The sequence below is a fragment of the Triplophysa dalaica genome, chromosome 8, assembly GCF_015846415.1.
Source record: "Triplophysa dalaica isolate WHDGS20190420 chromosome 8, ASM1584641v1, whole genome shotgun sequence".
Lineage (NCBI taxonomy): Eukaryota > Metazoa > Chordata > Actinopteri > Cypriniformes > Nemacheilidae > Triplophysa > Triplophysa dalaica.
The window spans coordinates 14719242-14741907 of record NC_079549.1 but is presented as its reverse complement, the minus strand read 5'-3'; the positions used below and the strand labels follow the sequence as shown (position 1 = coordinate 14741907).

At 38.0% G+C, this 22666-nt stretch overlaps 1 protein-coding gene across 2 annotated transcripts; it reads left to right on the top strand.

Moving 5' to 3' along the window:
• Positions 1–246: 246 nt before the first annotated feature.
• On the top strand, positions 247–21881 carry epb41l5 (erythrocyte membrane protein band 4.1 like 5). Of its 2 annotated transcripts, none has more exons than XM_056754841.1 (26): positions 247–427; positions 1277–1481; positions 5108–5212; positions 6236–6278; positions 6571–6649; positions 6744–6788; positions 7032–7084; positions 7470–7590; positions 7997–8084; positions 8192–8280; positions 8538–8628; positions 9777–9946; positions 10539–10645; positions 10977–10995; positions 11407–11443; positions 11585–11709; positions 15630–15769; positions 15914–16005; positions 16244–16372; positions 16712–16776; positions 16992–17111; positions 18199–18280; positions 18984–19061; positions 19212–19271; positions 19921–20045; positions 20213–21881. In XM_056754841.1, the coding sequence occupies exons 2-26, from the start codon at positions 1302–1304 to the stop codon at positions 20277–20279; spliced, it is 2310 nt and encodes a 769-aa protein (XP_056610819.1). In that variant the 5' UTR covers positions 247–427; positions 1277–1301; the 3' UTR covers positions 20280–21881. The 2 variants fall into 2 exon arrangements, with proteins under 2 accessions (XP_056610819.1, XP_056610818.1); XM_056754840.1 differs by having other exon boundaries at positions 11404–11443; positions 20213–21880.
• Positions 21882–22666: the final 785 nt, after the last annotated feature.

Here is a 22666-nt window from a genome sequence, read left to right as displayed (position 1 = left end):
AGCACGTAAAGGCAGCATTACAATTCCACCGGAGGACTTTTTTCCGGATTAACATGCATATACAATACACACAATTAGTCAACTGAATTTATTATATACAGTATATTATATGTAAATTCGCTACATTTCTTAGAAAGCATAGCTAGAAGAAAAATGATGTAGTCCATGATGTAGTCACCACACACCGGCCCTTTAAATGTAAATCCACTGTTTGGGAATTACATGACGTCATTTCCTGAGGGAAAATCGCCACCCCTCAATCTTACGGAGCAGGGAGAATATCAGAAACACTTATCTACAAGAAAATAATACGGTGCCAAATGCAGACTGCGGCTTAGAAAATGGATAATTCAAGGCACAAAGTTGTTTTCTGATAAAAGGCGATGCTAAAGGACTCTTTCATTAGCGGAATATTGATAAATCTGCAGTAAGTATCGCTTTTGTCTCTGAACTACAAGTCAGGATCAACAAGTGGATTCGCGCCGCTCGAGCGTGAACATCTCGAGTTCTTAGGTGGGCGCTATTAATGTAAAACAAAGAACCTAAACCGACAATAAATGTAATAAATCACAAGTGTGTAGCCGTATTGTGAGTGCTGGTTATCTGCGACAATTAATGAATTACTTTTATCTGTCGATAGTAAAGGTTATTATCGATTCGTTCAGCAAACAGGTGTCAGTGGAATTCAACTCGAGACGGTATTTAACGTAAAATATTTTGCGTCAAATCTGACAGGGAGTATAAACACTCGAGGTTATGCTTGTACTTTAAGCGTATTTTCTCTCTTTAAAGGTCGTATTGGGTGTTCCTGGACTGCTGCTATAACGTTAAAGGAAAATCATTGCTAATCCATGATATATCAATAGCGAGATCGTAGCGACTTGTTATTTGAGGAAGGCGATCTAGTATTTGAGATAAGTGTTCATAAAAGTAAAGATAAACACTCATTTATCCTATAAATTACACAAATTCACACTGTTTTAGATAACACGTAACGTTACCTCTCTTTAGACACCGTAAACGTGACGTAAACCTTTCAAAACGAGGCGTTCATGAAATGACCTGTGTGGTTCATATGATTTTACTCCAAATTCCACAGTTAACTATAGTTAAAATTTAAAATGTGTAGTCCATTTTCATAAAGGAAATCTCTTCTTACTACAATATCACTAACGTTACAGATGCTACCGACAAACTAAAGTTACTATGTAGATGTACATGTTCATAAGGGTTGGCCTTAGTTTAACTGAGATGTTCTTTTGACTGTTTCTTCCAGGCTGGAATAACAAATCTTCCTGATCATGCTCAGCTTTCTGCGCCGGACCCTGGGCCGTCGGTCCATCCGCAAACACGCAGAGAAAACTCGACTCCGGGAAGCCCAGCGAGCTACAACACACATCCCTGCTGCTGGAGATGCCAAGTCTATCGTCACTTGCCGAGTGTCTTTGTTAGATGGCACAGATGTCAGTGTTGACTTGCCGGTGAGTTGCTTCAAACTACTTCTTTTGGAAAGTGTGCATTATGCCTTGATGGAGTTGAAGTGCATTTTGACTTAATGGAGTTGAACTCCATCAGATGTTTACTCATGTCACTCATGTTTTGTAAATTCTGTATTACAGAAACATATGTGTTACTCTTGGGTTGGTGAGTCAGGTCTTGACAGCTGCAGTGATTAATTGTGGTTTGGTTGTGGTTCCACATCTTGAATTAAAAGTTGACCTTGATTTGATATAAACTCAGTTAAATCCAAGGCCTATGCTGTGACATGTCATGTTCTTGATTACTGAGTCACGTATGACAAAGCTAGTTTTTCTAAATTGCTGTTAGAGTTTTATGTTCATGTTACACAATCCTGTGAGTAGAACTGAGGGAAAGTAGTAAAGTAAAACCAGGTGAGGTGTCTCTAGGGATCACCAGAAATGTGGACTCATATTTTGGGCTTGTTGAGACTTAATCCACCCCTTGTAAGAGCTTAAGCTTTGCAGTTATGAAAACATTTGGGACTGGAGTCAACTCGAAAAGAAAAAGAGTTCATTTATTCAAATTTTGTGGCTCTTTACAGGCTAGAGGGTAATTTCTGCAATTGTGTAGTTCAGTGCCCCATAAAAAAAAATGATATCCCCACACACAGTACATATACACACATAGTTTAGTTTTTTCATATTCAAAATAGATTCAGAGACTTTAAACCTGAACATCCATGAACTATGGACCAGGCTCTGTATTAATTGTAAGAAGAATGAAATAATAATCACCTGATTTATTCCTATTGCCATTCCTACTCTGCCATGTAAAACTAAATAAATATTCAGGATATGCCCGCGAGTCCACATCTACTTGGATTCAATGCAGCCGGAAATCTCGCAAAATAGACTAAAACTATGTGAAATAGCTGATAGAGGAATGTCACACACAAACAAGCGCAACAACAAACGCACTTCACACAAACATGCAGCTCTGTCTAATACACATGACAAACTGTAATGCCCTGTAATGAATGCTAAACACTGCATTCAGGAAAGAAGCGAAACGAGACAACACCTTAATCCTCTCTCAGCCTCCATAGTTCTTTGAAAGGGAGGGGTGGAGTGAACGGTTTGTTGCAGTTTGCAATCTCACCACCAGATGCCCCTAAAAATTTGATAATGGTTCTTTAATAGTTAAACACTGGAAATTGTCTAATTTGTCTATCATTTTGTTTGTCATTAGGGATTTGTGCTGTGGTAAACCATATGCTACAAAGGAAGTTTAACGGTAAATAAAGGCTTGAATTTTTTCGTCCATTATATCTACACTAAAAATGTCTCTTTTTTTTAAACTAGTTTTAAATTATATGGATGTGAGCAAATAATGACCGCATTTTTATTTTTGGATGAACAATTTTCTGTTAACTGTCGGAGCCCTTTTTGAGCCTACACATGAAAACGCATGTTGGAACAAAAATGGCGGTAACTCATGAATTCTTTGGAATACAGACTTACGGTTCGTCTCGTTTGAAATAAGAAAAGTAGCTGACTATCGCTAAAGAAAAAAAATCACACACACACACAAATATTAAAGATATGGTGTTAGGTTAATTGTAAACAATAAATAAAAAGTTAGTTTTTCTTTGATTTAAAAATACATTAAAATATACGGTCGCAAAAGGATAACAAAAAATCTAAGCACACTCTTTATAAAAAAGATTAAGTACTCTCCCTACATAAATTATTTAAAAAACCACCAAAGAAATCTGTATTCTAGAGTCTTATGCCTTTCCAGTGATATAAAGTTTGTCATGATTCAATTAGAAATTACATGCACAATATGGATGCAAACTTTGGTGTCCCGTATACGGAACGGGTGACAGTCAACGGGCTACACTGACTTAAGTTGACCTTTGTTAGTCCTCTGCCTGTTTATAAAGGACAGACTGTTTATCTTTCTGTTCTCCTCCCAAATTGCACTACTACGTTCATAAATTAAGCTGTGAAGAAAATCAAGTATTGCAGCTCTGCAGAGAAAGAGACCTGTAAACCTGATTGTGCAGTGCTATGCTGCAGAAAAGGATAAAGGACAAAAAAGATATAGTTACGGTCAACAAGCTTTACAAACATGCATTGACCATCTGTAGCATCTCCAGGGAAAAGCCTTTCAGGCAGTCTCCCATGGATACCCATAAATGCTGAATTGGTGTTTCACTGCCCAGGCTTCAAGTTAAATACTTTATTTCCTGGCTTGGCATGTATGTCCCATAGTCTAGCCTACGGAGAAGCTCAATGTGACAAATCCTGTTAAGCGCACACTAGAAGGGGGTCAAGATGGTAAAAATTTTTTTTAACATATGTCTTCAAAGGGAAATACATTTGGTCTGATTGAGAACATTGAGAGGACGTGTTGGGAGAATGCCAGCCTTTTTTTTTTACACAGAGCGACCTCCCATGATTCAATGGATTAGGGTTGAATTTTCTTGGATAAGCCCTCTATTCTATCTCAAGGCATTTTCACACTAAAGCTTTCAGTACTTACCAAAGTTTGGTTTTTATGGATGTAAAGGCTGTTTTCCATTACTTGCAGTCCTGCTGATTTGAATTGGAAAGCTATTGATGAGATGCACTGAGCCTATTATTATTGTAATGCATGACAAATTGTGTATTTGTCATTGTGGCTTGTTTTTACAGAAAAGGCATCTTGTTTTCTTTGCAGCTTTTGCAATTCATCTTTATCAGTGCATCTTTGAAAGCAGCAAGTTCAGTGTATTGTCAGATTGTACAGTGTGAACAGGGTGAGGGAGTAGAATTGGATTCGGACCAGGCAGCCCAACTAAGTTTCTGTCCTGTTTGCTAAAGGAATGTAACTGCGCCTCCAAAGGCTGAATGTTGGCATAGCAGGTTGGAAAACCTCAGACGAACAATGTGAGCCCTAAGCCTAGGGTTCACTCAAGTGCACAATGGATTCTTTGTCTGCATTCTTGTAGCTTACTGGGATGCTTTGTACGCTATGCCAACTCATTGGGGCCTCCATGAGTATCCGGTAATGTGTGCCCAGGCAGCGACTACACCCGCGTTCCCAACTTGAAGCACAACAGTTGGGTGAGCGACTTGTGAGTCAGCGCTCTTTGGTTTCTACATGGATGTATTGTTATGGGTATAGCTTTCCATAAGCTCTTTTTTTGCGTACTGTAAGAGGTTTACTGATGTTAGACTCTGTCAGAGGTCTTAACACATAACTCAATTTGTTTTACATCGGAGCCCCCACAAACTCGACAGACTGACATTTAATCACTTCTTTAAATTCAGCTCTGTGAAATGTTTGACCATTTGTCTTTTTGTTGGTCTCTGATAGTCATAGCTCTTTTTTTGTTTGTGATAGGCCAGACCATGGCTCATTGGCTTGATAAGATGATGTAGAACTGTGGTTTGAAATCAGGCACAGTTTGAATCAAGTTGTTGAGGCAATACTCACGGTTATCATGGTTACAAAAGAGGATATTCTCGTGCAGTTTGTACACAGTACATCTTGTTAGAATAAACAAAACCATAAATAAAAGTGATGTTTGCATTGATAAATATTCGTTCAAGGGCTTTTCCTGCAAACTAGACTTTAAATGATCTCTCTTTCTCTCCAGAAAAAAGCCAAAGGGGCAGAACTGTTTGAGCAGATCATGTATCATCTGGATGTTGTAGAAAAGGATTACTTTGGCCTACGTTTCATGGATTCAGCCCAAGTCCCGGTAAGAGCAAATTCAAAACAGTGAATACAGAATGTGCTTTGATTTTTCATCTGAATTGACTGACACTGGGGACCTTTGATATTAACATAAGGATGCTCCTGTCTATTTGTATAGAATAACATACAGAGGGGTGTATTTCAAGTTGTGAAACAAGTGCTAAAATTAGACATTTGTCTTTAGACATCATTTTTCAGGGACTTTTGACCCGGTAGGGTTGGGAGGATTTAAGGTAGCAGCATGCTAAGATAAGGTCTGATCTTACTGTTGTAAAATGCCAATCTGCATGACTATGTGGTCTTTGTCATGTAGTACAATGCGATTTAAGCAGCTATAATTCAGACTTGAATGACACTAAATGCAAAACTTTTATGTAACTTTAAGTAGCTTTTGCAGTAGATGGAGCTGAAGCTAGTGTAGAAACCGGAGAGAGAGAGGGAGGGAGAAGCGTGTAAGGAATTTGTGGGAGAGTACATTGAGGCAGTCTTCTTCAATCAACATGAGTGTCTCCCTCCCTTCCACCGTCCACATTGTTCATGCATCACCTCGATACAGCAGCCCAGCTTAATAGACAGGACAGAAGTTTCTAGTTCATTGACACAAAAAGTTGTTTCTTGTGTTAAATGGTGTCTGTTTATGAAATGTTACACCGGACACGACAGGCGCGACATGACAACCTGCTTGTTCTTAATGGGTTTGTCGCATCGCATCCAGTGTGGACAAAATTTTAAATCAGAATGGGTTCTAATGCGTTTTGAATGTCATTCTTGTCCGGTGTAGACACAGGGTAACATTCTTGCACATTTGACATTGTCACTGATTTTATTTTATGGCATGCCAAATCTGCTTGCAGACTCAGATTTATTTATGCATACGTTTCAATTGATGTTTGTTGAACGTAGTCAGTGTTTGTTAAATGTAAGTAACGAATAAACAGCTGTATGTAAAATATTTGATACAGCAAAATAAAGGTTTTCTTTATTTTGTGCAAAAATGTGATGCTTTTTATGCTCTTAAATGTTACAGCATTGGCTTGATGTCACCAAAAGCATCAAGAAACAAGTCAAAAGTAAGTAGACGACTGTTGCACATAGATGGCCAACTAGATTTTGGAACAGTTTGTATTTTTAGTTAGTCTTCCTGAGTGCTCTCAGAAATAAATAAAAGTTTAATAATTAACTGTCTGTGAAGTCCAGTTAGTAATAAACCATAAAAAGGAGATTGTATCTCATCCCTTGCATGAAATTCTCCCTCAAATTCCATTTATATTATGCAATTTTAAGTGCTGTCTCTTGGCAACAACCTGTGCACTACCTAACACACATTTTGTAAGTCATATTTTGTGCTTGGTCTTGTTTTAGTTGGACCACCTTATTGCCTTCATATGAGAGTAAAGTTCTATTCCTCTGAACCCAATAATCTGCACGAGGAGTTAACAAGGTTTGTTGCATGTTTATGTCATTATTATATAGTATTATTCATGCGTATATTTTCCTTTAATATTATTATATTTTTCATAAATTATTTGCTGCAGATACCTCTTTGTACTACAGTTAAAGCAGGACATCCTCAGTGGCAAGTAAGTGTTTAGATGTCTTACTATAGGCAAATTATTAAAAAAAAAATCTCTTTTTATTTGCATATTTTTACAATAAAATCTGTAAATGTCAATTGCACTGAGAAAATTAAATGAAACTCGGTCCTACTAATCTATCCTTACCAAATACTCAAGTTTCATTTTGTATTTTATTTGTATTTGTATTTGTTAGTTTTGAAAAGGCACATATTATAAATGTGGCTAAATATAAATTGTTTAAAATAGGTTAGAGTGCCCATTCGACACAGCAGTGGAGCTGGCTGCATACTCGATGCAGGGTAAGTATGAGTGCTTTTATTTTGAACCACTTTAGTGATATATTCTTTCGATTCAGCGAAAATAAAAATAAAAGTAAAAGCAAAATAAGAGTTTAATGTTTTAGAATGCACTCTCCTGTTCTTTACAAATGCTTCAACTTTATGTACTATGCTGTTTTAGTTTTTTGCACATAACGAATAAGATTGCATTTAATCAATTTTAGCAGTATGTGTTGTTATTATTTGTGTTACTAACACAATACTCCACTAAGTTTTGACTAAAATCTTCACTTGCACTCAGGTTTTTAAATGAATAAGGGTGCTACATTCTAATTAAAACTGCAAGGTTGCAAATTTTTTAAGAGGAATATCATTATTAATTTATCTTTGATGTCTTACCTTCCAGCTGAACTTGGTGATTATGACGCTGCCGAGCATATATTTGACCTTGTGTCGGAATTCCGTTTCATGCCTAACCAGACGGAAGACATGGAAGTAGCTATCTTTAATGCTTGGAAGGAGTGCAGGTATAAATTAGTGAGCTTATTTTATAAAAAAGTTATAGCCTCGTGTAATGACTCCTCTTTAGATAGCTGTTAAAGCGGAAATCGAAATGGAAAGCAGTCTGATGAATGTCAGTATGCAGGTCATCACCTCTATCTCTGTCTGGATATCTTCTATCTACTCAACCAAAGCTCTACTGTTGACCCTGACCTTTCTTTATGTGATTTATAACCTGTCACTCTGTACTTGACAAGCTGTAATGTACAGCAGATGTGAAGCACCTCAGGTTGTCTCTGTAGCAAAGCAAAAGCACAGTTGCTGTCTTCTGCGTAGTTGCCACTGTAACTTTGGTTTTGCTCAATTTTCATCAGTACAGTACCTTGTATAATGGGTCCTTCTCTTCAGATTATGTTTTACCGTGTGTTACAGAGGCCAGACACCGGCACAAGCTGAGATAAACTACCTAAACAAGGCCAAATGGCTGGAGATGTATGGGGTGGACATGCATATGGTCAAGGTACTCAAATCATTCATTCTCATGCAGGTTTACTTCATTTAAAGTTTTAAAAGTCAGGATCCAGGTACATCCAGATACTTATGTGTTCTTTATTTCACCTCCTGCAGGCACGAGACGGGAATGAATACAGCCTGGGTCTGACCCCCACTGGAGTGCTCGTGTTTGAAGGGGAAACTAAAATTGGTCTGTTTTTCTGGTAAGTGCTTCAGTCTAGCAGGACCAAAGCGAATAACTGGATTTTCATGTTTTCTAACAAAATGCACATTTGTAGCTTCATGCCCTATTCTTCCTATATCTAAAATATGTACAGTATTTACATGATCCTATTTATGGTATTGATCTATGATATTAGGGTAACATGTTTGATGTTTGCCCCCTGCAGTCATAGTTGCAATAAATGCAATATAATGGACAAAGCAATTTTTGTCAAAACTAAAATGGTTGTCTCCCCAGGCCCAAGATCACACGACTGGACTTTAGGAAGAGCAAACTCACCCTGGTGGTAGTGGAGGATGATGAACAGGTAGTGCAGGAGACTGAAGAGGTAATGACACGTCTTACACACACACAAACATTCTACACCATAAGTGACCATACTTTTAAATGTATGTTATCAGAGATAGAGTTTCATATTTTCTGCTCTAAGCTAGTTTTCCCTCTGAATAAAGTGAACATATTTGTTACATGGTATTATGTGGAAATATTTGAAGGCCAGTCCATCATAAAGGGGTTTTGATAAGGGTGGGCTCAGCTCCACTTAACTCTGCTGCTGTGGCATACTTATGCTTAGGCTTAAGGAGTGTTTTTGTTCAATTACAGTATGTCTCTAAAATATTTTTTCATAGTGCATATAGGATTTACAGTTTTTTATTACATGAAGTAAAATATATGTGCATTTGAGATGAAGAAACGTGTGTGTATATGTTCATGCAGGGACTTTTGGTATCTCTCCAGCTACAGGGGAAAAAATGAGTGTCCCTTCAGGAATGCTTGCTATTTGTAGCAATTCACACTTTATATGAATATGAAGCACCGAGGCTGCTAACATGAGGACAGAACTGCCCTCACCTTTTAATATAAACACACTTCAACCTATTACTAGCTATTATCATACCAGTATTATTCATTTTGAGGATCAGAATTGATTAATGTTTATCCATTTGATATTTTGGTGATCAACAAAAATATGAATAATCTCTCAAAGGTGATTATTTGCTTTTTATTGTATTGTAGTTATCTGTGTGTTATCAGATTCAATTAAATTGCCTCAGATGGGGTTAAATTCAGTAACTGATAACTGCTAGCACAGTAGGAGGATCTGTTTTTAACTTTTGCTATCAGTCAAAGGCAAAACTACCAGGTAAATAAAATAGAGACTAAGACAAACAAATCTGTTTTAAAATCTGTCTTCCTAAATAGATTAGAAATTCTTTTTTTTGCTTCTTACGGTTTGGAACAGTCTTCACATTGATAGAGCCGCTAATGATACCTCACAGTGCTGTCATGGTAGGCAGCTCAGTAGATTCTGAAATGGAGATATGGTATATACACTAAACGAAGTTTGTGTATACCTGTACTCCTAACACCTGTACAGCCTAGTTCACTTGGCCTGAAAGCCTTTTTAAGTGATCTATTATGTGTTCGCACCAGATTGTGAATGTGGTGTTTATTGCTCTTTGCCCTCTGCCATAGGGGAAAGAGCAGGAGCACACATTTGTGTTCCGTATGGACCATCCGAAGGCTTGCAAGCATTTGTGGAAGTGTGCTGTAGAGCACCATGCTTTCTTCCGCCTGAGAGGCCCAGTCCAGAACAGTTCGGCTCGCTCTGGGTTTATCCGAATGGGCTCTCGTTTCAGATACAGGTCAGTATGTTGTGAAATTGCAACATTTTCTCTTTTACATTTTGTAATATACAGCTTCTTATATAAACACTTGAGTTGAGTTTTACCCCGCACTAAGACAAGATTTACTGTTTTTTAATAGTAGTCCCTAACAATATCTGCTGCAGAGTTGTAAACTGTAACATGGCCTTGTCTGCACAGTGCCTTGTGTTTGCGCGTGTGGAATTACATCTTATCTCCAGCTGCCAGCCCTTCGCTTTGACGCTGTCCAGTTCGGCTCCCTGTTGGATGGGCTTTTGTTTGTCTGCTCTCTCATTTTGGCACCTCTCTTCGCTCTAGAATTAACCCATTTTTCACGTCTGTGATTTACCTTATCGTTGGATTCACATGTGTGTGTCTGATTGTTCAGTTTTTTGTTCAACTATTTACTTATGCTGGATAGTCTGCGTATCCTCCCAGGAATAATGTGTTTGTACTGTGAAATTACGCTGTCTGATAACAGGAGACTTGCATTACTCTAAGCCCATAAAAAGAAATGTCAGCAGACTTATCGAGAAAGCAGGGACTCGTTTTGAGATCTGTATAACTGATGTTAATTTGTTTTATTTGTAAGCGGGAAGACAGAATATCAGACCACTAAGGCCAACAAAGCCAGAAGATCTGCCTCGTTTGAAAGAAGACCAAGCCGACGTTACTCTAGGAGAACCATGCAGAACAGAGGTGAGGGAAAAAGATTGTCAGCACTGCACAAGATTGTCAGCACTGTACACTGAATATTAAAAATTATTTGAACTTTTTGGGAGATACAGTATTTCAGTGATTTGTTCATGTTGTAGTATCCTAAGATTTCTGCTTGTTTTATTTACATCATCACTTAGTTTGTTCATAACTATTTTTTAAATCACTGTATTGATTCTGAACAAGCCACTCAAGTAGTGAAGCCATAAAATTGCTTGTCTGGTTTTTAGCCCCATGGATGTCATTCTGATATGACTTGAGCATTATGTGATTTCTAATGAAATATTCTTTCTTTTCTTTTGTGTTTCTCCAGGCCCCATCAAGCCTTCAGAGTAAGTACTTTACACAAACACTTTTACTAGGCATTAGTAAATCTAATTGAAGCATTATTAAAGAATATGCTTCCAATAGTCCTCTTATTACTTGCTGTAATACTGCTGGTGTTAAGGCAGGACAACAGGAGTGTACATATAACATGTGATGGCATCTGTCATATTCATTTACAGGGTGTTTTCAGCTTTTCTGCTGTGACTAATAACAATTCTAACTGATTCACAAATATGACGGTTTGACTCATTGCGTGTCTATAAGTCACATGCTGAAAACTGTGTCAGTGAACCTGTGTCATGGGTCACTCTCCTAAGAAACTGTCGCTGGTTGATGGTCAAAAACATCAGTCAGCAGTTGCTCATAAACCCTCAGATAAGTTATTTCAGTCATTTTCTCTCCTCTTTCCACAGCAGCCACAGTAATGGAATGAGCCCAGGCTTAGAAACAAAGGTACTACCAGCTTGAGCTATATCATGGGATGTTATAATACAACATATGATAATATAATTGCATCATGTTTTTATTAACAAATTATGTTACCGTTTCTTTTTTGGAACCTATTATAAACAAAACTTGCTCATCTTTTCTTAGCCTGCTCACACACGGCCTCCCTGGTCTGGTATGCCTGTGGTCAGCAGCCCACCCTCGGTTTCAAGCCCTGTGGAAATCGAAACCCTCCCCAGGAGTCCCGGTGGCAGCCAATCGGACAAGAGGAGGTGAGCTGCTCACAATTGTAATGCAATAAAACCTCTAAGCTGGTTAATCCAATGCCCTGCTGTTACTTCAGGGCTCCTGCACGGGCGGGCACTTAACCTTACTTTGGCAGAGAGCAACACTTACCTATATGATATGTTTTGCTAGTTGTTGGTGGCGTGTTGATTATATGGTGATGGGTTATAGTGGTGACTGGTGCTGAAGGTGCTTTATGCTGTTTAGCTTTGACGTTAAGCAGATGGCTGCTTCAGCACGGCGGAGAACGCCTGCTGGGCTGACGAAAACAAACTTTTTCTTAATGTGAAAGACCACTCGCTCTCTCCTCCTCTCCCTTTCTGTCTTGCGCTGTTTCCTGGGGCTGTTTTTGGGGGTTATTGTGCTATGCAGAGCTTTGGCTAAAACTTGCTGAAATATTGAAAAGAGATTGAATTGGACTTTGGGATTGCGGATAGGTTTTCCAGACTTATGAAAGTCAGATCCTTGTTTCTTAATGTTAAAAAATGTTTTAACTTTGTTTTAGTATGATGTTCTGAAACCCAGTGGCCTTTTCATAAGGCAAGGTATGTACACTCTTGTTTTCAACATTGTATTGATACGCTTCATCCAATCAGTGCATCTCTTCGGGAGTCCTCATGATTGGCTTTTGATTGGTTAACCTTCGTCTGGCTTGGCAAATCAATATCTGCTTGCAGTCTTCTGTTTATTGATTTTAGTTCAAACCAACCCAATGAGTGGGATTGAGCGTAGACAAGTGATTTGAGCTTTCTTTGGGACTCAATTGCGGGACTGTCCCACCGTCTTCCTTCTCAATCCTGTAACTTCCACTTCCAATCAATCTTGGCTGACTAGCACCTTTGCTTAGCAAATTTGGGGTGTCACAATCCAATCACAATAAGACTTAAACAGTTTGTAGGGCTAAGGACTCCATAGTGCCTCTCTGACTTTCTGTTCTTTTACTGCATACACTCTTAAACAAGCCAGGGAACTAAATAAGCATCTGATCATCACTTTTCTACTTCTTTTTGGTCATTAGATTTCTCTATGGTGTTTTTCCTATCCGTACTGAGTTGGTGCCGGTTTTGTGATTTATTAATGCTCCTCACTAGCTACACAAAACCTTCTTTTGACTAACTTAGAAAATAGGCTAAAAACTCTCTCCTGATTCTGGTTAAGGTTCTTCTCGATATTATGATGACTGTAACTGTCCGCTGCCTGAAATCAAAACGCATGTGTTGGCACCGTGAACATTCGTGAGGAAGCTTAAACTACTAGTGAGATGCAGTAAAGCAATCCTTGCAGGACTCTAAACAAAGAATGACTGGTGAACCATTTGACCCTGAAATGAAACATGACTTTTAATCAACAATCACTGCCCATATGCTGTGAAAAATATACTATAACAATACACATATTGTTGCTTAAAATATATACCGAAGACACCTTATTTACTCTCTAACTAGCTTAAACTAGAAGTATGGTGTCAGTCAGACCAGTACTGAAGAACCTTATTCAGGTTATGGATTTTAATACAATGCATATACTGTAATTTTAGGAAATAACCAGGAAATACTTTGAAGTGCATTAATTAGAATAATCTAAGATAAGGTGCGTTGTCCTACAGTCCTCTTCTCTGTTCCTTCAGTCTGCTTCTGTAATCTTTTCCCTTCCCCTTTTCAACTTCCCCACATCAAACTCGGCAGCATTCCTGTTTTCCTATGCTAACACTCCCCCTCCACTGACCCATCCAGGCCTCACCCCCCTCCCCAATCACACCGCTCACACCAGCGTGACCACCAGGCACCTCCCTGCACTTCATCTCAGACACGGACGCTGCCACAGTCCCTCCACCCTCGCATTCCTCTGATACGAACTCAGCGTCAGGATGAAAGGCACGTTCTCTGGCTGATCTCATGCGAAACTACCTGGGCTGAAGTCTTCCTCTCGTTTCGAGCACAGATACTGCACAGTCATGTGTCCCTCCCCACTGAGAACGAAACCAGCCGGTGATGAGATAATCTGCCTGTTCACAGGAGAAACGGTGGAAAGTGCCTTTCACTGAGACTTGTCTGTTAACCAACCAGCTCTGTTACAAAGGAAATATCCTGCTGACATTTTAGCCTTTTTATTTGTCAGTTAATGAGACCTTAATTATTTTAATCAACTTGATTGGTTTGTTTAATATGAAGCATAATTTACAGCCACAGTTATCATCATTGAGACATTTCCCACAAATACAGAAGTACATAGGACTTGAAGCTCTACAAAGAAATGAAAATGATTGTTCTTTTTAGACCGTGTCATTGAATGAAGATGCTCTACAATTAGAATATATTTATATACATTTAGTATTTACTAATATTGGTTCTCGAGAGGAAAATTGTGCTTTTACTGCTCTTAAAGTGTTGGGACTTTACACTTTGCATAAAAAGTGTCATTAAGAATATATTGTTTCAGTATTGCTATGTGTAATCAAAGTACTAATTTACATTATGTTGAAGTGTTGGCCTTTATGTTCAGTGAGTTCTCACTAAGGTGAGACACAGTTTAAAACTAGTTTTAAACAATATGCATTGCCGCTGTACTATTATACACTGATATGACCAAAGAATGTGTTACATGGCTTGAAGATGTGTTATTAAAACCATCAGGCGAGAGTTATTCTCCAGTATTTTTTTTAGCTTTGAGACATTCATGTACTCTTCGTATGATACTATTAAATTTTTCTGTAAATTATAATGTCTTGGAAAGTACTTGAAGGGATAGTTCACCCAAAAATTATAATTCTGTCATCATTTACTCATTCCTTGTCATTTCAAACCTGTATGACTTTTTTTGAAAGTATACAGAAGATATTTTAAGAATGTTGATAACCGAACAGCGGTGGCACCCATGTACTATTTAATGGACACAAAACCAATGCTAGTTAATTTCTGCCATCGCTGTTCGGTTATCAACATTCTTAAAATATCTTCTTTTGTGTACTGCGAAAAAAAAAAGTCATACTGGTTTGAAATGAAAGGAGGGTGAGATGTTGACAGAATTATCATTTTGAAAACTTTAAAGGAACAGTTCGACCAAAAATCAATCCTCAAGTTGTATAAATGTCTTTGTTCTGAAGAACACAGAAAAAGATATTTGGAAGAATGCTTGTAACCAAACAGTTCTTGGCCACCATTGACTACCACAGTAGAAAAAAAATATTTGTTCTATTAAACACAAAAGAAGATATCTTGCAGAATGTATCAATAAAAACTGTTCTGGGACACTACCATTGTTTATTTTGGGATGAGCTGTCCCTTTAATACAGTATAGTGATTTCTAATTACTGTTAGAGGAACGCACTGTATTTTTGCACTACATGCTGGGTTTGGTCAGAGTGTCTAGGAGTGACCCGTCCTTTGTGCTTTAATCACATTCCAGTAGCTTATGGAATGTGCCTCCGTTCCCTCCCACATTTCTCCTGAAATTTAATCGGAATGTTACGTTTTGTGACTTTAATGCTGGTATTGCTATCATTACCGATATGAAACATGAATTGCATGGTTGTGTGGGGTCTTTTAATCTGTGAAATGTGTGCGGTCCGTTGGCATATGAATCCGTTTGAAAACAGCCCCTTTTCTTTGCTCGAGATTCTTGAGTAATACGTTTTTAGTGTTAAGTTTGCAAGATTTTATACCCATTTGTCCACGGATACAATTGAATATGTTGAATATTTTTGTGTTTGTTTTGCTGGTGGTGATAGAAAATATTCCCACATTCCCAGAGTATATACTTTAGGGCACATGGTATTATGTGAGAACTATAGCTTGGACAGTGAGGTGAGTCGCATTTGTCATCTATCAATGAAGCATCCGTATAAGCAGCAATCATGAGATACATTCTTTCTTAAGAAGATGATAATCAAACCTTTCATTCATCACAGTGTGCCCTTGGTGACTGACCTACTTGAGACGTGTGTAGATGAGGTTCTACGGGTCTCTGTTACCATGGTGACGCCAGAAGAGGTGGGAGCCATTGGAACTCATACCAGCACAGTCGCTGAGGAAACACTCTCTCTGACTGGTGAGTTAATATATGCAAATACAGTAAGGAGATGGGCTTCATAGCCTGATCTGACTAACCCCAGGATGGACTTACCCCAGCATCTCCCACACATGGAGATGTTTTGACCTCTCATTGCTTCCCTGAATGTGCTCTCATCTACAGATGCTGCAGCTCGACTCAAGCAACTGGAGTTTGAAAGCACTCCAGTGCCTGCTCCATCCAGATCCAACATCAACCTCAACATGAACAACCAAGTCAGTTTAGTCATCCGGAAGACCACACAGACACACAAACTCATTGAGAAACAGGCTTTTTGTAAATGATATTTGTGCAGACTGCTTTTCCCGGTATTGAGACATCATTACGTTTGAACTGGTGGTTAAGTAACTCATTTAGAGAAAATTAGAGAAAAGACCATGTAATTAAGATGAAGACCATGTAATTGTGAAGAAAGGAGACTTAATGCTTTGTGTCCTGCTTTGATCTGTGCAGGAGGAAGTGATGAAGCTTACAGAGAAAAATTTGAATAGTGTGGGCAGCAGTCCTGTTCTGAACCAGCTCAAAGCTCCCGATGATCTTAAAAGCAACATACTGAAGGCTCAGGTAGAGGCAGCGCTCAAGGTATTCCACATTTCTTGTAGTCCCTACTAACAAACGATATAGACATGTCTCAATGGATCTGATCTCACCAACTACCATTTACATCTGGTTTTAAAAACTTATTACAAACTTGTGGTCTGTGTCCCTGCATTTTGATGATGGCCTATGAAGTGTTGTGCATTTATTAATCTGGCTTTTTTTACATTTGGTTGCCTGATTGTTTTTAAGTCATCTGAGACTGGTCTAAATATCAAGGGTTGACATGACATATTTAGTAAATTAAACATGATTTTTTTATACGTTATTACAAATCAGAGCTATTATTGAAGATTCCATAGTTTGACATGTTTTATGTTTAAGGATACTAAAGATGACCTTGGATTAACTACAGAGAAGAACTGTAATCTGCAGGAGGCAACAGCCAGGTATGTGTGTGCGTGTTATTGATTTTATTAATATTGAATATTCATAATATCATTATGAAAATTTCATGTTTTTTTATCATTTCGATTTTGAAAATCATTTGATTTTTTTATTTAGAGAATGTGACATCAGGTCATCACTGTTCACCACTGCCATCATATTAAATGATGAATAAATGGTGAGTAATACTTGTAATTCCTGTCTTTTTCATCATAAGAATGACGGGCCAAGATGCGAGAATGGGAAGCACCAGCTCTCTGCCAGTGACCGGGCATGCGGAACGGCAGGAGACCTGGGACTTGCTTACACAGTCTGGCTTGCCTTGCCCTTCCAGCAGGTGAGACCATATTGCCAAACACCAGCATTTTTGGGCAGGTCCAGTGAGAGATTATTCCCTATAGAAGCATTGCTGTGTCGGTTGAGTGTGTGAATTAAGACACAGTAGTGCCATGTGAGCCAGTCTGTGGACCTCTAATCCTCCTGGGACAGAATTTTAGGCAGTGGAACACAAGTAGGCAGGCAGAAACTGGGGCACACCTAGATTAAAGGGGCCCCCGGTCCTCCCATCGCTGGTATAGTTTAGTGAGAGTTGATTCCTCTGGATGTGATCATATGTTTGCTACAGTTAATAGAATGGTATCTCCTTTACTGATACATTTGTTGTGTATAGATTTGAACAGCTGCCACTACCACTGAAACTTGAAAGTGCAGAGATCTTAAAAATGAGAGTTAAAAACATGACCAATTGAACATATTTTTCTGCTTATGAACAGTATTACTTATTATTAAATCTGGTCAGTCGAGCTTTTATTTGTTGTTAAAACCAGAATATTATTTTTAAGTAAACTGTTATCCCCTTCATTTCAAGCACTCTATTGCCATCTAGGGGATTCTGTCATCACTGATGGGATGTGGTCTTCTTGGAAATATGTTCTTATGTAACCATGTGATATGTTGAAAGGAATTAATTATCAAATTTACATTTGTTTACTGAATGTAATTATCATCAAATGACTCATTGTCAAAACTAAATTTTATCTTTTAAGATGCCAATCAGAAATGTTAATAATTCATTATGATGGGCTTGTTTGCTAAATAGTTCTCTCAAAGTCACCTTGAGTCATTTCCTCAAATGTTCATCACGTTTCATTCAATGGTGATTACCTCTATGTCCTTGGAATTAAATCAAATTGCCTCCTCTAAAGCTCTCTCTTCAGTGCCTGATACAAGAGCTTGGTCACTCTGACATGCCTCCTTTTCATTGTAAAGATGCTCATATTTCTGTTATTTTTATCATCACAACTGCAATATGAATCTTCATTCACATCCAACATTGTGTTTATTTTAAACAGTGTTCACTGATCATGCGTTCATTCGTAAAAATGCAGAATTAAAATGTTAAATTCGTTTTTGTCTTTTCGCAGCCTTGAAGCAAAAGCAGACAACTTCATTTCTTCTGTGCCCCCTTTGTCCTCCGATCCAGTGACTGAAGCCCAGTCATCCAAGGTATCAAAGGGTGGCTGAATGCCAATCCAGCTGCTGGCATACTGTAATGAGAGACAATAACAGCTGTCAACATACGCTTTCATTTACTGACACATGCTCTCCTTTACTGACACATGCTCTCCTTTAAAAGTAAACAGAATATAGCAAAATTATTTATTTTTCCTGGCTGTCCAACATTTAAGATGGTGTGTTGATTATTTTATAGTATGACCGCTTTATTGTAGACCACTTCGCTAGATATAAACACTGGTCCAGAAGCACTTCCATTTCAGTTTTTTTTTAAATCAATCCTACATTGTTATTTTAAAAGTTATTTTAAATTGGATATAAATATTCTTTAGGTTGCATTTTCTTGAAACGTTGATGTAACTAAAACAGGAAGTTCTGCTGGACAAGCGTTGAAACAGTGTTGTTTACGTCATCCAAAGAGGTCCATTGTGACTGCAATGTCATGTTTAAATGATCCTGAGGGAAATTTTCACCTAGCTTTCAATTAGGAGAGAAACCTGAGCCTTATCTAGGAAACAGAAAATCAATAAAACCGTTTATTTTGTCAGTAAGCAACTAACAAGAACACCCCAGCAATGCTCTAGTAACCATTCAGAGCACCATAGCAATCAAAGGCAAGGACCAGACACATCTAGTTAAGGAATGTACTCATTGATAGAATACCCTTTAGATTATGCTGCTTTTTGTAATGCAGGTTAAAGTTCAGGATCCTGAGCTGCAGACAGACCCCCAGGCTGAAAACCTAATAGACTTCACAGACCCCATCCCTGTAGTAAGTTCCAGAGACTTTTGAAAAAACTGAAAATATGCTTTAAATCTTCAGTGTCACTGTTAAAGTTTCACTATTGGCACAATTTGATCTTCTGCTGATTTTACAATGTCATTTTAAGGACTAATATGACATATGAATAATTTGACATAGGTACTACCCCCGAAACCTACAATCACACCTCGATGGATCATTCCAGTATCAGTACCTACAGTGAGTTTACTTCTGAGTTCTGTGATGTCTGATACAGTGCAACATTCTGTTGTCAAATGTTAAATCTGTGGTTAAAACGGTAAATGTTAAACTGTGTCATTTGGACTTTAGGCAGCCAATTTCCTGATGTATGTTGTATCACAGCTTTTTGTCAAATTATTAATGTAGCTGTGTGTAGTAAATGAATGAAGTAATGTACCTGTATACTTGCTTAAAATCTATTGGTGACAGGGCTTTTTCCTCTCTGGCCCCAAAGCTATAGAATTCTCTTCGTTCTGAGAAAGAAATCTCTTAATATTTTTATTTCCTCTCTTTAAACTGACTTTTTTAGGGTAGCTTTTATGTGACATATGTGAGAGCCTTGTTTTTATTTATATTTGCATTTTATAATTTGTTTAGTGAAATTGCTTGTTTCTCTTGTTGTCTTTATCTGTTTGTTATTATCTTGTTGTTATTGATTTCTAGTATATGTTGAATTTTAATCCCTCTATTTTTACTTATGTGAAGCGCTTTGAGATGCTTTCTTTTAAAGGGGCTATTAAAATAACGTTTTTATTATTATTACACTATACAAGATCTTCACATCTCACTGGTATTTCTAGTAGTTTTTGTAGAAACTGACTGGGCTTCTCTCCTCTTTCTCCTCTAGCTGTCTGGCACCTTTACTAATGGCCTCCTTGACTGTACAGAAAAGATGTCATCTCAGCATTCCGAAAAGTCTGCTATTTCCCCACCTCCCAATCCCTCTCTCACTCACAATGTGATTGCCACCAGGTTTGTTTCATCCCTGCCGTATTCTCTTTAAACAGACACCGTATGAAGACCTAAATGTTTTTCTTGTAAAATTTTAGCTGTGCTACAGAGATCCTTCGTGTAATTAGCTTGTTATTGCCTGTTTGTGTTATTTCTAACTGCTGAATTGGTCTTTTTGTTATTGACAGTATTATGACCGTCTCGAGCAAGGACAACAACCACAAGCCCAAGGGTCTGCTGACCACTGAACTCTGAATGCAGCACCTGTCACTGGACCGTCAGTGCTTTTCACTTAATAGTACATTCCAGTTAGATACTTTCCAGCACCCTTATAGTGCAGGCACAGACAACTGGACTCGAGGATACAGCAACTTTATATTCAACAACACTGGCTTTTGAACAGATGGTGTCTGCATGTCCTGACCCCTACACTGATTAGAATAGAATACAGTGAGTTGTGTACAAAGGGCTAATAGGAGGCAGTGTTTGGGATCACCGTTCCTTTTATTACTTTTTACCGCTAACTTCCAAGTAGCACCAGGATTTGGATCTCTGCAAGATGTGAAGCTCTTAAATCAGACGACCACAGTCCTGTTCTGATCGAAGGTTTATGATGACATGGTGTTGCTCCACCACCTGCTGACCACGTTCTGTCAAGGTGATCTCTGATGTAGTCCGTCACACAGAACTTTTCTTTTTATCTTTGCCTTTAAGTTGCTCTGCTTTCTTTTTATGAAAAGTAGTTGCATTCGGTATTAAGTACTGTACTCCAAACTGCACTGTTGTTATAGGACTCTTGCGTAGGATTGGGCAGCCTGCAGTTATGAAGCCACTGAGCCAAGTTTTCAGTCTTCTATCAAAGCTATTTTTATCCAAACTGTAGTTATGACCAGCCTTATTTTAATAGTTCATTTTAAATTGAAATGGTCAGATACTTGCGTTATATGTATGCGTCGAATGATGAACATTTTACAACATAGAACATGTTTTCGTGTAATTTTATCTTCTGCTTTTAACAGGAGTAAGTCATTGGATGTTTTGTGTAGTATGTATTAGCAGCTCTTGCAGTATGTGTTCTTTTACACCGTTTATAAATGTTGTAATACATGTTATGTAAGACACAGGAGCAGCTCAGGCCTCTGGTAAACGCTGGCGTATACAATTTCAAAACTGTTCAACCCAGACAATGTCAACATACCAAATTGTTATTTAAAATGGACAAAAACACCATTTACAATTTGTGCCAGCAGTTACCGCAAAGATATGCCTTGCTGTCTCCTTCAATGTACATTCCACTGGCATTTGCTGCTATTGGTTAACATGTAGAAGACTGCATCACAAAATAATCATAGATGTGTTCACTGGATCTGAAATCACTGGCATAAAATGGAAACTTTTGAAACTTTTCACCTATGGATTGTTTTTGAAGGCCCAACACTTTTATACAATCATTTTATGTGAATACATAGACAACGTCCAAGTGGTTTAAAGGATCAGCACATTTTCTAGTTTCATCTGTACTGAGTGTTTGAAAGTGCACAGTCGCCAGGGCATTTGTAGCTGGAATCTATTCATATGCTCATCACTTCTGTTGTTTTTAATTTCATTTTTAAGGTTTATTTACATGTATTAATGTCATCTGTAGACATCACAGCAATGATCTCATATATATATACTGACTGTAAGCTTTCTGTCATTGTATGATGTGAGGCTTCCATAAGTAAAAGGTATTTTAACTTTGCTGTTAAAATGTTTGTGCTTTTATTTTTGTACTTCAGAGGACGATGGACATTTTATTTAGATTTATCAGTAAGCAACATGATATAGAATGTAATATAACATGCACAATAGATAGGTAAATGCTTATGTGCTGTTGGGTCCGATTGATAAATGTTTCATGAAGACTTTCATAATTTTGTGTATTTAATTTAGTGACCTCAGGTACTGATGTACTCTGGACTAAGGTATCTGTCCAGACAGAAGAAAAGTTCAGCACATTGTGCAAAGGAGTTTGCTTAATTTTAAAATATATGAACACATGAATTTTTGTTGTATATTAAATTAATTTATAGCTTTGTTTTTGGAGGTATTAACCAGTTTCTTCAGGTATGTCAAAGGGATCTAACCTGAAAATGATCAACTTTGACTGAAGCAAAGTTGATGGAAATAATACCACTGACATAAACGTAAGAGTATAGACAGTAAGTAGTAATAAGGTTGTAGCTACGTTTTGCGGTCACTGAGACAAATTTGTCATTTGTTTCTCAATCTCTCTTTTACCACCGTGTCTCTAGTCAACCAGCAGGTGGCGGTAAGGTTATCAGAATGATCAAACTGACGGTACAGGAGACATTTACGACCCCTAGTTTTGCACTGAAACTGAAGTTATAGTTGATGTTTGAATTTTGGTGTGATTAAACTAACCAAAATGTCGATACATTTTTACAATAACAGTGAGGAAGAAGAAGGAGGACATGCAGATCCGGCTACTGAACTGCCGTCGATGTCTCCGATCAATAACCTAGATCAGTCGAATTGTAATTCCTATTCTTACCACAGACGGCGCTAAACGTTATTCAGCATTTTCCTTTGATATGAATATCAATTGCTATAATCTATCCGAGCAGCTTTGGCATAAGTTT

Bases quoted from the DNA above. Each gene is read 5' to 3' on its own strand.
- epb41l5 (XM_056754840.1), top strand. From the start codon at position 1,302: ATGCTCAGCTTTCTGCGCCGGACCCTGGGCCGTCGGTCCATCCGCAAA. The intron at 5,213-6,235 runs GTAAGAGCAAAT...TAAATGTTACAG, and splicing joins TGGATTCAGCCCAAGTCCCG to CATTGGCTTGATGTCACCAA. The intron at 11,710-15,629 runs GTGAGCTGCTCA...CATTCATCACAG, and splicing joins AGCCAATCGGACAAGAGGAG to TGTGCCCTTGGTGACTGACC.